Source organism: Harpia harpyja, chromosome 4 (genome assembly GCF_026419915.1).
Source record: "Harpia harpyja isolate bHarHar1 chromosome 4, bHarHar1 primary haplotype, whole genome shotgun sequence".
In the NCBI taxonomy this organism is placed as follows: Eukaryota; Metazoa; Chordata; class Aves; order Accipitriformes; family Accipitridae; genus Harpia; species Harpia harpyja.
The window spans coordinates 67787523-67802432 of NC_068943.1; the positions used below are offsets into that span (position 1 = coordinate 67787523).

Genomic DNA, 14910 nt, shown 5'->3' on the forward strand with positions numbered 1-14910 from the left:
TAACACAGTTATATAGTTTAATGTAGATTGACTGAGATTCTAAATAATCGCTCTGTATTACTTTAGAATATGGTGAATGGTGTATTTCTTTTTACTAGGTTATCATTCTCTTTTTAATATTTTCTCTACTAATATAACGGGAAACAAAACACAGTAATGGTATATAGGTGTTTAAGTCCTTCAAGATCTTCAAAATACAAAATATTATCTTCTCTTGCCATGTTTGTTATTAATGGAATTAAAATTTTAAAATGTCCTGCTTTTTCAGAATTAAGTCAGTTTTTCAACTTTGAATGAAGGTAGGTAGAATTTCACAAGGAGATGCTCTTTGCTATAAAAGAGGAGAGCAAAATGTAACAAACATGTATGTTTCTTTCTTCTTCCGAAGTCTTTCTCTGGCCCAAAGTTTTCTCTGGAAAACAAAGAGGCAGTAGAAGAATCTGTGCTCGAAAGAATCTGAAAGCTGTAAAAGGTTGCTATGCAATGGTTCTTGCAAAGCATTAGCAAAAACATACTAGTCTATAATGGGCTGGAAATAAAGGAGGAAGACACTGGACAGTTAATGTTAATTCCTTCAGTTCATGAAGAGACATATGTCTGCATGTTGCTTTTAATAACTGCAGGTGATGCTTTAGGTTCATGTTAACAAGCCTTAAGCTAGAGGTTGAAAAGGCTTTGTTTCTGAGATGAAGAATGTCATTGTTGTCCAACACATGATTTGTTTTTCATCTACTAATCTTAAAATGAAAAGGTGCTGCTTATCTCTTGGGAATCTTTTACATGGGAAGGAAGAGAGCCAGGAATGGCCATTTAATTTGTGTAAGAGTGAGGCTTTAATAGGAACATACTGCAAGAAATTAGTTGGTTTCCTCTCAAGTGATAAAAGAGACTGTTAGAAGTCCTTGCAGTATTTGCTTGGCTCCTTTGTTCCCCAACCACTGTAGTTTTTAGTAACATGCAAATAAAGCCCATACGATTCTGATGGTATGCTCTTGCTTTTATAATATCCTTTTTCTGGAAGGTTTCGGAAGGCTATCATGAGACCAACTGGGCAGAGTTGGTGTAATTGAATAGATAAAGATTCCCATCTGGGAACAGCTAGTCTTACAACCATAGCAATTATGTTGCAAAATTCATGTTGGCTGTACATGGCTCACCGACATTAACATTGCAGTTGGCATTAGGCGTGCACTTTTGAAGTGAATTTCCTGGTCATCCCCACTTACTCTTCGTTGGTTTGCAGAGCACACAAGCCAGGTTTCTTTTGGATGAAACTAAGCCAAAAGATGCATTCAGGATCTTGTGCTCCCACCGCTACTGGGCATGCAATCTACAGAACTAGCCTGAATCTAGTCCAAAGTCAAGTCTCCTGAAATGTATATTGTGGACATTGGGTCCTCAGTGCTACCTCTTTCACTCTACAGAGGCATTCCTATTGCACAACGCAATGTAGATAGAGTCCAAATTCCCATTGACTAAGGAACTGCTGATTCTTGGAAGGGCAGTCTTGTAACAGTACCCAAAGAGCTTGCAGGAGAGGAGAGCATTCCCGTGGCAGATGATATCCTATTTGATTTAGCTTCATCTCTTTCTGAAGAGTAGAAATACCCTGGGGAAGATACCCAAAATAAAGTTGCTATAAGCAAGCAGTCTGCAGCTTAGGAGAATGGGTTGCTTCAGGGCAAAATTTCAGCTGCATATCCATGCTTGAACCCAGGGCTGAGAGAATGGCCCTGTTCACATTCAGATTCACATGAATCTGAGTTTTATAGCCTGTTGATCTCAGAGGGCTGGAAAGAAGATGAGGGAACTTGTTGGGGTAAATGGCTTTTCCCTTGTTTAGTTTGCAGCCAGCAGTCTAGTTGGGGATACTGAACGTTAAGGATGATCCTTGGAGGTCTGGAATAGATGAGACTGAAAGAAGTGCCAGGCAAAAATCTTCCATGAGGAGGACTTGAATTGAGATGGACAGTAATTTTTTTCTGAGGTAATACTTCAATAAGAGGCAGGAGATGAAGACTTCTCTCCTGATTCCCAAGAGCTCAAGCAGCAAAAAGTAGTCATTGTTGTCAGGCTTGCTGTTGAATGTACGTGGCATATGTCTGTGTCAGTTGGCTTCTGTTCACTTTCTTATCCATAGAGAGCACTACTGATCACTGCCCAGAAATACCGGCATCCCATGCTCCACCACTACCCAAGCCTAAGCCTAAATCTAAAAAAGCTCCACTACCACCAAAAAATGCTATTGCTGCTTCCACCACCACCAGCCATAAGAGTAACGAAGCACCTCATGCTAAAAAAAAGGGAAAGGCTCCTGCTAAGCAGCCTCCTCTCCCACCGCCCAAGCCAACAAGTCACAGTGCAAATCGAGAAGCTGGTGAGTACTGCACAGGCAGTGCCAGTTATGGTGGGTGCATGTGCATGGGGGTGCTTGGCTTGGTTTTAAAATAACTTCTGCCTTGGTACATAGCAGCATTACTAAAGAGCATGCCATGGATGTTTTTAGCTAGCTTCCCGCTGAGCTCTGGTGCTGCTGTCTGCAAACACCCCAGACAATGGACAAATCGTTTCGCTGTTTAATGAAACACCAAGCACATCAGAGATGATATTGAATTCCCAGTTCAAGTGTGAATGCTGGCAACAAAATGACCCAGAGAACTGCTGAAGAATCAGCAGGGAAAAAGGTGACTTCTGAAACCAAATAGATGAGTTGTCCCAAAGTAAAACTACTTTGGTATTGCTGTAACTTTCTGCTGGAAACGTCTACTATTCTGATTCATTTGACAAGATTACAAGATCTCAGAGAGGTAAAGGATAAAACCATGAAGACATCTTTAAAAACTGTTGAGTAGCAGTTGTTTTAGCTGAAAAAAAAAAAAAATTTATAACTCATTAGAAATGGCTAGGCTTCCGTGAGCTGGTTGATGGCTTGCTGTGATTCTAAATACACACTGGAAACGGAAAATGTCAGTCATCAGGCACAGAGCAGATGTGTTTGTCACTACACTTTTAAATCAGCGGTGATGCTAGATTAAAGATTATAGGTAGCCGTTCTTAAGGTACTTACTGATCTCGAGTTTGAATGGTTGTTATTTAGATGATGACCAAAATTAAAGCATCCAAATATAATTTGAACACAAGCAGTATTGTGATGAACGGACTGTATATATGCATTGGCAAACTTATACAAGCCTTGTGTTTTCAATCCTCTGTCACTCTTTGAAAGCCCTTCAGTCCCTCCAGCTTTCTCTCCAAGTATACCTCTTCATAGCTTGCACATTTTGGCACGTTTTGTATTTGAAGCACACAGAAGAGGACTGTTTGAAAACATTGCAAGACTGCTAGAGTTACAATAATAACTTTGCTATAAAATATCCATTAATTTGGTATTAACTGTCCTTACTACATCAGACGACCACAAGAATAAACATTCTGAAAACCCAGAATTTGCTGTTGTATTTCACATGCAGCTGGAAAACTCAGTTCTTCCTAGGTGAAGGAACCTTACAACAGCAGACCTTTCAGAAATAAAACAACCCATCACATAAAGAAATCTTTATACCAGTGGTTGGTAATAAGCTCTCAGGTATCTGAGTTCTTAAATTAAAATACATTCAGATTCCAGATTTGTCTTTTAGTAGCCTTGCTGAAATGTCATGCAATGCTGGAGACCACACGGGTGTGAAATATATCCATGTATCCCTTATATAAAATAGTACCTATTCTACTGGTAATTTCTTCCAACAGTAAAAGTACATTGTGTTCATTTGAAGTGGGGCAATACTTAATAAATAGAGCTAATCAGGAGCAGTACTAGTACAAGAGGTTTGTCAGAAAGTGAACTCATGATGCAGGCAGTGATCCAGTCCCATGAAGGGGAAGAGGAATATGAGTAACTGAGCCACGGCTCTCCTGAGGGTACCACAGCAGGTTTCCAAACTGAAAGAGTGGAATTGGGATAAGGGGACTTAAACATGGGCATGGACATGTGCCAAAAGGCAAATAACAGCCATGAAATTTTTTATTTAATCAAAATTCAAATCTTCTACTGAAAAAGAAGCATGACAGAAAATTGTCAACCAGCCCAGTCAAAACCAACTATAGCAATAGTACTTTTGACCCACGTGAAACTGTAGGGGTTTTTTCCCTGGGAGAAGTCTTTCAAGTTTATCTGACTGCAGGTCCAGAAAGGTTCTGAGAATAATGTAAGGGTTTTTTCAATGGAAACTTCTTTAGACATTTTCCCAGCAACAATTATAGTGTGGTTGTATATTTTGTATTATGTTGGAGTTCTTAACTGTAAGCGTGTAGCTGCTTCTGTTGACCTCCAGCCTGTGTTGAAGTGCTTTGCTGGATTAGAACCAGAGCCCTTTCTTACTACCAACTTACTCAGAAAGGTTACTGTGAAATAATATGCAGATTAGAGCCACCATCTATTTCCACTGCAATTGCGAACTGCTGCCTATACCATTTCTTTGCTTCTTTTTGATTTACTGGTAAGTTAAGTCAGTGATTTGTACTTTATGTGGATGATGAGTGCAGTATCAGTAGATTCGGTACAGTGCCCGTTACAGTCACCTTGCAGCACAAAAAGGGACAGTGATTTGCCTGAAGTTTCTGTGGGTTTTTTCAGATGTACTGAAAGCCTCACAGGATTTTAAATGTTTATAAACCGTAACACTCAGCTACAGAAGAGGACGGTATAATATGTCTTTTGAATTATTTTCCATCTTCTTTGAGACTGAGAACAGTCTCACTGTGAAAGCTATTTTTATATCGTGAGCTTATTATGGCCAGTATCTGTATTTTGGTTCTATCCTAATCTGCTGGGGTTTTGTTTTTATTTAAATGCTTATAAGTAAAGTAGGCCTTTCAGCAGATTTCTGTTACAGCTTTCTGTTTTACTCGGTAAGCTTAGCTACAGGGCTGCTGTGTAGCTTTATAATGCTTTCATTTGTTCTCTGGAGGTTAATGCATTTTTACTATAGCAGAAGTATTTGAGTTGGATGCATTTTGATGAAAAGGACTGAATCATAAGATGGTTGTCATTTTTATTGCTTTTTAAATGAAAGTCACAGGTTTGAAACTCCCAGTCCAGGTGATGTATGCATCAACACAGCAATCAGAAATGTGGCTGGAATGCACATGGGCATGCAGGGTAGCTGAAATCTCTTGCAAACTTGGGCATTATACATACATGCTTCAATATGGTAAGTATCACAGGATTAAACAGCAGCATCACTGGCCAGCTTGTACAGCTAGAGTCAAAACCTTGTTTCACTGCATTTTCAAGGCTACCTGAGTTGGTCACTGGTAAGATGAACACCTTCAGTACATACAGGAGGCCTTCAATGCCTCCTCCCTTCTGGAGATCATTTGTGCAGAGTGGAATTGGTGGTTTCTGCCTCTGTTTTATGAACATGTCCAGCTGGACTTGCAAGTACGTCTTGTTTTGCTATCCCTCTGCTGCTTGCCATTAACTAGGAGCACACCACTAGCAATAACATTGTGAAAGGTAATTGACTGATATCCATAATGGTACTGAGGTGTTCATTGAAAAGCATAAGGAAAATCATGGTAAACACGTTTGGAATAAGGAGTTGACTTTTTAGGTGATGTCCAGGCAAGTTGTAATGGGCCGATGCAGAATGCTAGAATCAAACTCTCACCCATTTGTAAGGTTGATCCTCTCCACTGTTCTTTGGCAAGTATTCATCGTTTCAGTTTTTCCCACCTCAAAGGTGAAGTTTGAGCTGCAACATTTACTCTTCTCAAACATATAGATGAAGGATTGCAGATGTATCAAGTGTAATTTTTTCATTTTCTAAATATCAGCAGAAAGAACGGTGCAAAAATTATATATTGCAAGACTGTAAAATGCCTTTTTTTTTCTTATTTTAGCTAGTTCCTCTCATGCAAAAAAAACACCAGCCTCCAAGTCCTCTTCATCACCATCTCCTTCGTCCACATCATCTCATCCCAAAGCCTCTAAGGAGACCTCCAGCAAATCAGGCACATCAGGGACTCCCAGGGGCAAGAAAAAACCCGGGAAACAGTCAGCCCCACGAACAGCGCCAGATGGGGCTGCTGCTTCCCCCTCAGGTGCCACAGCCAACAGGTTGGAAGCAAAGGCAGAAAAACCCGAGCCTGAGCAACCTTCCATAGTAATTTCTGAAATGGAGGACGCAGACCAACCGAACAAGCTCATTGTCCCCCCTCCTCCCACCGCTGCCCCCCCGCCACCTCCACTTCCACCTCCCTTTCCTGCCGCAGCTGGTCAGCCCGCTGTCTCCTCAGATGTCCAAGATGTGTCAGACGACTGCGTGGCAGGGCCGGCTGGCCCCGGATCAGATACTAAACCTCTTCTTCAGACTGAGCATAGCACGGACGAGAGCCTGAGCAGTACGGCCCTAGGCAGTGGTCCAGATGCTAGCAGAGAAGACACAAAAAGGTAAGATGGTATGGCTGTCATGGGTGGGTGGTAAGACCCATACCGAGGAAGCCACATTTCTTCGCATAAGGGGCACCATAGGCACGTAGGGATCTCTTCTGTTTCTTCTGCTGACTGGTAATAGTTTGCGTTGCATCCCAGCACAATTTGTTCCTTGCCAATGCCTTTGAGCCATTCACCTGCAGTACGTCATATTTCCCCAGAAGGTCATTGCTCATAACCTGCCTCCTATGTCGTTGTGTGGCTTAATGTGACCGCTGCGGTCAGCGGTTCAGCTAGTAGCTGGTAACACTTTTATTTCTCTCTCATAAAGGCAAACAAGAAATGATGCTGAATTACAAGGGGGTTTTTACTATTTTGTGGATATCATTAAATATCTCACTGCTAAAGCTCTCAATTCAATAGCTGAATTTACTTGCACACTTGAAAATGACAGTTTCAGGCTTCGGTTAGTAGGTGTTTGGACTGTCTAATAGCTGCCTAATAGTTTGTCTAAGTCTCAGATGCTATAAAATCTAGTCAAGAGAAGGGTCATAATTGCATTTTTTAAGGAAAACGTTGGCAGCAAAAAAGAAACTGGCTTATTAATCTGTCTTTTCCCTGCCACAAGAACGAGCATCTTTCATAACATCCCAAGAGGGTTTAGTCTAGACGCCAATGGCCTAGGGACTTTCCTTTAAATTCTTGCTGGTACATCTGTGCCAGCATTATGCTCCCGTGCTGCTTCTCCCTTTGCTCTACCCTTCCTTTACATAAAGATTTTCCCAAGGCAGAGGGCACTCTGCTGCTGATTTCCATGTTAATTGGTGATGGGCATGAACATTTTGGACTCAACAGCAGTAAAACTGTGTTTACAATAGAGTTAGGCTTCCAGAACAGGAAGCTTTGCACTCCCATCCGCTCTCTGACTCGCTTTTGTAGTGTTGGTCCCATCCCCCAGGAAACAAAAAAGAATTAGGATTTTTCCTTATACAGGCTTTGCAGATTGTTCCAGATTGTTTGCATCTTTTTTCCTAACATACGTACACACAGATACATGTACACATCTGCATACTTTATATATGTTTTATATATTTAAGTTTTCTAGAAAGGAGAAGTTACTTTGAATAACAGAACTTTTATTTTCATACTTGCTTATACAGTCTGTCTCCCACTTGTGTTCTGTGCTGCTTGCATTAATGTGACACCGTGTCTGCTTATGAATTAACAGCTTGGCTACCAAAGAAGACCAAGAAGCGGAGGCACCTGACCAGGCACGCTCTGAACCAGTGGAGGAGGCTTCTGACGCTGCTGCCCCTCCTGAGAGTGATAGCGGCAGAGAGAGCCACAGCAGCGACTCGGACTCCGATGGGCCAATACTATACACAGATGATGATGACGACGATGATGAGGATGATAATGCAAGTGCTGAAAGTAAGCATCCTGCTGAGAAGTTGCAGGCTACCTTTTGCACATTGCGTTATGTGAGCATGCACGAGCCATGCTAATGTGAAGTAATGAGAGGTATGGCTGCATAGGATGGTTTTAGATGACTTAGTATTTCACCACTACTGAGAAATGAGTGTCCCGCTACTCCCAGACAATTGTGATCGTCGGAGCACCTTAGCAGACAAAGCAGATCACAGTGGATTACGTCTAATTTTACAGCTTTGAAATTTCATCTGGGGTCATGACTATATCATCACCCTCATTTGGCAGAAGTGCTTGCTGCTGCTGAAAGGGGTTGTCCTGCTCAGCTTCTGCTTATTCCTTGCTCCCAGCTCTTCATTCTTCCCTTAGGCCAGCACTCATGTTTACTTTTGCAGTGGTGGCTGTTGTTTAGCTGATTTTCAGTAGAAATGGTTCCCCGATCCAGCTCATGCCATGGCTGCACCTTTGCTGGGGCAAAGGAGGTGGCAGCAACAGGCTGTCAGGGGTAGAGAGGAGGCCAACCCTACCTCTACCACCTGCAGGGTGGCCTTATGTCAGAATAAAATGACCATCAAACCATGGCTTGAGAGCCTTGCCCGCAGCCGTTCAGGAGGAGGTGCTTCACTGTGCTTAGTGAAGAAGGCCTGAACACAAAAGTGCTGTGTACCGAAGGGGGGTGAGAGAAAATGAACGGGTTTTTTTTTTTCCTTGGCTGCTAGTGCAGCAGAAGGTAAAGCGCCAGATAGCTCAAGAGGCTGAAGTCTTCTGCAGTTCTGCGTTTGGTTTGAATACGATCCAAAGCGGTAGCAACCAAAAATTCATGTATTCAGACAGCAGCATGATGTCTTACAAGAAGTGAGCTGGGAGCCTGTGGTTTTACCAGACTGCCTTATGTGGTGAAAATCTGGCAACCTAGGACATATGTAGCCCCCTCGGTCAGAAGGTCAAGAGACAAGGGAAGGAATAAAGGCTGTGAAAAATACCCTTCCTTCCACAGCTGGCTGAAGCTAAGGCTGACAAAATTGCATGGCCCTTGTCCCTACTGTTATCTGCTTTATGGATGAAGAGATTGCTTTGGTGCTTGGGGGTTCCTGCCTAGGTTACTTTACAAGCACTCAGAGCACTTTTCTAAACTGTATTTTTTGTTGTAATTTACAAATCAGTTAAAGATGAGAAGCACTGTACAAGAACTAAGTGGTATTTGATTGAAAAAAATTTGAAAGATTGAGGGAAATGATGACAGAACAAGACTAAACCATTTAAGGCTGAAGAAAAAGAGCAGCACGTTGCTAGATGTACTAACTAGATAAATAAACCAACCTGTAATGTACCAGACTTCAAAGACACTCAAGTGTAGATTTGTCATTTTTATCCTATCACTTCACAGATGACAAGTGATGTTTGTAAACTCCTCTATCAATTTGGCTGGTAGCTTTTTCATCCAAGCCTTTCAGCTTTTTATTGTTTTGAACTGAGCTAAAACTATTTTTCTTTTGATGTTTATTAAAATTCCTCTCCTGCATGTGGGAACAAGGCTGCTTTGGGGAGGTAGTAAGGTTCTTACTCAGAGTTTGTGTCTGTAACCTAAGCATGAATGAACTAAATCTACCCTCCTCCTCCTCCTTTCCTCAGGCTCTTTGGCAAGTAAAATTCGTCGTAGGGATACTCTTGCTATCAAACTTGGCAACAGACCATCTAAGAAAGAATTAGAAGACAAAAACATCTTGCAGCGTACATCTGAAGAGGAGAGGCAGGAAATCAGACACCAGATTGGAACGAAGCTAGTGAGGTATCAGTTGCACAGTAAATGTGGTTTCACTGGGCAGAGGTGGAGGAAGAGAATCAAGAACACTGGGTTCACGTTTTAAATGCAGCCCAATATGTGGTGCAGCATCTTTGTGGTACAGCTGTCTGGAAAACAGTATTTTTATTTCTCACAAAACTTTAAAATGTCAATAATGCATTTTTGTTCTGCAAGTAACAAATCTGAGAGCTTCTGGGTTTTGGGGTTGTTTGGTTTTTAAAAAAGAAAAGAAAAAAGAAGAGGATAAGAGTGACTCCATAGTAATCGGTGCCATGGTTCAAGCTTTTTCTCAGATTAGTTAGCAGGGACTTGCACTTGTATATACCCATCTCAGATGGACTAGTAGTTCCTGACACACAGAGCATGCCTGTGCATGTTTGTCACTTCTGGCCCTCCCCATCCTCTTCCTGCCCTCTAACTCCTTCATTGTTCATGTGCTGGTTCCAGCAAAAGAAATGGAAGGAGGCTGACTTTGTAGGTCAGTGTTTAGTGTTTTACTGTGCCCACCTCTGAGGCATGTCTTTCTCATGCTGTTTAACTGCTATGCGATATATGTTACTTTCTCTTCCTGGACTTGAGAATGTTGCATAAAAAATCACTAACTTTCACTCGCATTTTTACAAGCTTTTTAAAAAAAAATCCTCATAAATGGTAATTTTGGCTTTCGCGGTCTCTGAGAATAGACTACAACATGTCTGGATTTTCCCAGACCTGTCCTTGTTTCTCTTGTGCTCAGAAATGTTGTCCAGACAGATTTGGAGGATGTCCTGTGTTTGTTGGAGATTTCCAGAGACTGGGTAGTCCAGCACAGAGTATGGCAGACCTGCATCAGCACTTAGAAGATGAGCTGAGTTGCTCTGCGAACCGGCTGGCTGGCTAAGTTGTTTATTTCATCCCTTAACCATCAGAGTGATACATCTATTGTGTAGAGCTCAACGGTCATTTTTCTTCTGCTGATAAAGTGGTGTGGTTGTTATCACCGCTCTCCTGACTGAATCCCAGCTCCGGTGATCACAACCTGCTTGTCAGTGCTCCCTTGGAGGCTTGAATTCCAGAAGTCGCTCCAGTTCCTGCCCCGAGCTCCTTGTGCAAGGGACATTGCTGCTTCTGCCTGGAAGCTGGCACGCTCCCCGCACAGCCCTGCTTTGGTAGCAGGAGGCAATGTCCGTGCGTGTCAGGGCCGTGGTCATGCCTGAAAGCACAACCAAGTTTGACGCCAGTTCCTTAAAAATTCCTGGCGTGGTGGTCAGCATCGAGGACTGATGGGAGACCTGTTCCCACAGCTCGGTCAGTCAGGTCAGGTCCCAGCCTGGGAATTCCTACAAGCCGGGGCTGGTTACATGGGGTAAACCTGCCGGTCCTCCCTGCCAAATCTGAAAGTCCAAGCATGGTTTGAATGAGATGGGTTTCATGAGGCCGAAGATAAACTGCAGTGAGGTGTGCTGGGCAGAGAGGCATCTATCTTTAACAAATCTGCAAAATTAATTTTACGGCTGAAATTTTTCCTGCTCCTTTTCTCAAGTGGACAAGTGAACTGTTTAGTAAACATAGAGACAATATCAACCATGTTCCCCACTACACAAACCAGAAAATCAGTATCTCAGGGTTGGTCTTTTTTAATGGCAGTTGTTATATATAGGTAACTAAATAAAATTAACTTTCAATTAAAACTCCCAATTGTATTGTACATACAAATCAGTGAGGAATGCGCAGCTTATGTTGGTTGGTTTGTTTTTTTTAAATAATTAATAGGATTTGCATTCAAAATATCTGAGAATAATCTTACAATTGCAGAGCGAGCTTATCATAATTACAGTGCTTGGGGACAAAAAAGGTTTATGAACTCTTTCATAAGAGGGGGTGTTTAAATTTGCTGGTACAATTTTTGTAGTACTATGCAAGTATCAGTTATTTATGTGTTTGAGTGGCAATAGTACATCTTTTAAAACAAATGGCCACTCGATACTGTGGTTACATGCACAATTATTATAACTGTGTCTGGAAATTACCTGTGTTGTCGAATACCTCTGCTGGGAAAGAGTAGCATGCCCATATGAGAAACACCTTTTAAGCTGTGTTACAAATCATAATGTGTAATTTGGATCTGGTTTTAAATCAATCACTTACTTTGTTCTCACAGGAGACTTAGCCAGAGGCCTACAACTGAAGAGCTAGAGCAAAGAAATATCCTAAAGCGTAAGTATTTTATTCAGGTTTCAGCTAGTATTTACTTAGAAAGTGAGCATATGTTGGATTCATATGGAAGCCTATCATTGTTGCTGTAGTGTTAGAGCCTGGAGAGATAACTGGAGAGAAACTGTGTTCTAGAAAATAACCTGTCGACACCAGATCTATATGCTAACCTGTGACAGTAGCTGTGAAAATTGCATATATTCAAGATGCTGAATTTGCTTGTCTTCTTAATCCCACTTCTTGAAGCTGGTCCGAAAGACCAGGAATGACTTAGATACCCCTTAGAAGTAGTTCTAGGCTGGTTAAACTCCTGCCTAATTTTCAGGAGGAGAAGGAGGAGGAGGAGGAGGGAATATCAGTAGGAGGCAGGGGTGGGATATAAGGGCAGAGATTGGAAGGTGGAGTGGAAAGAGGAAAGGTGTTCAAGGGCAAGTGAATAGGTATATGCCAGCTACTTCAGCATGCTGGCCTTCATATCCACTTCTGACATCTTCTGTACTGAAACTTGCATGAGACATTCTCACTGAATATCTTTCCGTTGATTAAATCCTTCCTCAGTATCCCTCTTGAAAAATTTAAGTCTATAATTCAAATAGTCAGGGCAGAGGAATGAAGTACATTGGATGTTTATCCTCTATACCTATTCCCCCATTTACTCATGTTGGTTTTGTTCTTAGGCTGGCAAACACTTCAGAACAGGCATTTTTTGTCTTCCTTTATGAATCTTTCTGTAATATGGACATTACCTAAACACATACTGTAACAGTTGTCATGCCCAGCTCCTCTAGCCCTGTGTTCATTCTGCAAGGGTACCTAGTGCTTGATGCTTAAGTAGAAGAAATAAAAAAACAAAATGCACATGGAAGCTTTTCACACATAGAAACAAATCCAAAACATCATCTATTCTTAAGGTGTAAGAACTTTCTAAACTTGATGTAACCAAAGGAGTAGGTATAATACCGTTAATTTCCAACAATTGTTCAGAAAAGTTGGAGTTCATCTGTGCAACCCTGGTGCACAGCATGCTAATGAAAGAAAAGCAAATGGGCTGTTTACCTGACAAAGTCCGTGGCCTGATCATTCTGTCACCTGCTCAGGCCAGCAAATCAAGGAGACATAGCAATTATCGGCTTTCAGGCAACCACCCATGCTAATGAAATCCCACTGCTGTTGTCTAAGCTCTCAAAAGCCAAATAGTGCCATGTCTTACTGAAAAGGGAAGCTACAGTTTCTGCATTATGGTGCACAGGAGAGGGGTCAGGGGACTCCTGTCCGATACATAATGCAAATAGACTTTCTAAGACATAGTTTCTGAACCTATAGATTGCATAGATAAATAAAGATAAATTTTGAAATATGAACCTTTTTTATGTGACAAACTGCTTATGCTGGACTATGTGAGAAAGGTAATTGCAAAACATCCTTGGTGGGCCAGGGCATGGCGACTGAGCTGGGAGCACCAGCTGGGCTTCCTCACTGCCCTCTCTGTCTGGCTTGTCTCAAGATAACTAATCTAGCAGCCAACCTGCAATGTATTTAATATCCCTTTTGCTATTGTTTATTCTGTTCACTGATTTTGCAGTAAGTAGCTCAAGACTGGAAAGCAGTTAATAGATTTCTTCTCCTGTTTCAGCTTGTTTACTTTGAGCTTTTGGCAGCGTACCAGGCTTTGCACTCAATGCCCCCCACCGTCCTACCCTGCTGCTGCCGGGGGCTGTCTTAAAGAGGCAAGGGAGAGCAAGAAATAAAGGCTGGGAAGCAGCTTTATAAATCACAAAAAGTCACAGCGTCATCGATGAGCACGTGGAGAATCCAAAACTGCTTTTTGCTCATCACCGAGATACAAAATATTTTGAGTTGACAGTGATCTGTAAAAAGCAAAGTGAACCAAAGCAAGCCAGGGTTTGTGGTGACAGTGTGACTCAGAGCCCTTGCAGGGTGCAAGTTCTCTCTCAGCTCTAAAGCACTCATATTATTTATCAAAATTATTACATTCCCTTCCTGTGGATCATTTGAAAATGTTTACATCTCTTAAATGCCTTTGTTTTTGCAGGCAGCTTTTGTGAATAAGTTGGGATTTCTTTCATAAAGCTTCCTTCCTCCTATTTTTAAGCAGTGGATGGGGAGAAGGGGTTATATTATTGCGTGTATGTAAACTACAGCTAAAGGAAAGTATTGTTTTGAGTAATATTTGTCAGACTTTGAGGTTACATTAAGTGGTAAAGGTCTAAATGTTTATTTCAGGATTAAGTTCAGCCCAGATCTTTTAAGAGGTTCAGAAAAAGTCCATATTTTTTCTTTTTTTGTATTTCCAGTTAGTGAGGAAATCTGTCTTGCAAGAAGTTTTGTTTTGATAATACTTCCAGATAAACCAGTTACTGAAAATCCTGTGACCAAGTACTATCGCAAGACATTGCAGGCGGATTTCTATAAAAACAATTTGGATAAAACTATCCAGACTCCTGAGTCCTCTCACACTAAAACAAAGTTACGATAACTCAAGAGTCCACTTGAAGGAATAGATAAAGCCCCGTGGTTTTAATAAAGGCAGGTTTCTTGTGTACTGGCTTTGAGCCAGTAGTATTTATAGTATTGCATTATGGCAAAGAAACTTTTTATTCTTCCAGGAATTTCGGATTAAGATAACTGTATTTTTTCCTGTGTTTGTAAGGGACAGTGAACTTCTTGTACTGTGCACCTGCATGCCTGCCAGTACTGGCTTTGTAGAAAACAGGGTTTAGCTCTTGATGCTAGTTAAGAAATATTAATGGTTATCTTTGCTTGTAAAACCAGGAAAGAGAAACCACTTTGTGCATTCCAGAGCACTGCAAGAGGCAAGCGCTTTGTTTGTCTTTTCTTTCTCTTTCCCTAGCAAGCCCGCAGAGAAGTCTAAACATAGCTAATCCCATAGGGACACAATGGAAAGTTCGGTTTTACGCTCCGAGAGTACTTTCTGGTCAAGAACGGAGCAGTCCTCAGGCAGAACAATTTCTCTCATCTCTTTTCCCCTTCTGCTATGAAACAAATGTCCCACAGAACAGAAGGTGACCAG

At 41.6% G+C, this 14910-nt stretch overlaps 1 protein-coding gene across 3 annotated transcripts in view; it reads left to right on the forward strand.

Annotated features, from left to right (window-relative positions):
- The window catches only part of PHACTR2 (phosphatase and actin regulator 2), a 144727-nt gene that overhangs the window by 112996 nt on the left and 16821 nt on the right, over positions 1–14910 (forward strand). For 2 of the 3 annotated variants that reach the window (XM_052784577.1, XM_052784578.1), the window contains exons 5-9: positions 2141–2377; positions 5902–6451; positions 7662–7864; positions 9494–9650; positions 11806–11861. In XM_052784577.1, coding sequence (XP_052640537.1) covers positions 2141–2377; positions 5902–6451; positions 7662–7864; positions 9494–9650; positions 11806–11861 — 1203 coding nt within the window. The remainder of the gene's footprint in view (positions 1–2140; positions 2378–5901; positions 6452–7661; positions 7865–9493; positions 9651–11805; positions 11862–14910) is intronic. The other variant, XM_052784579.1, reaches the window with a different exon arrangement.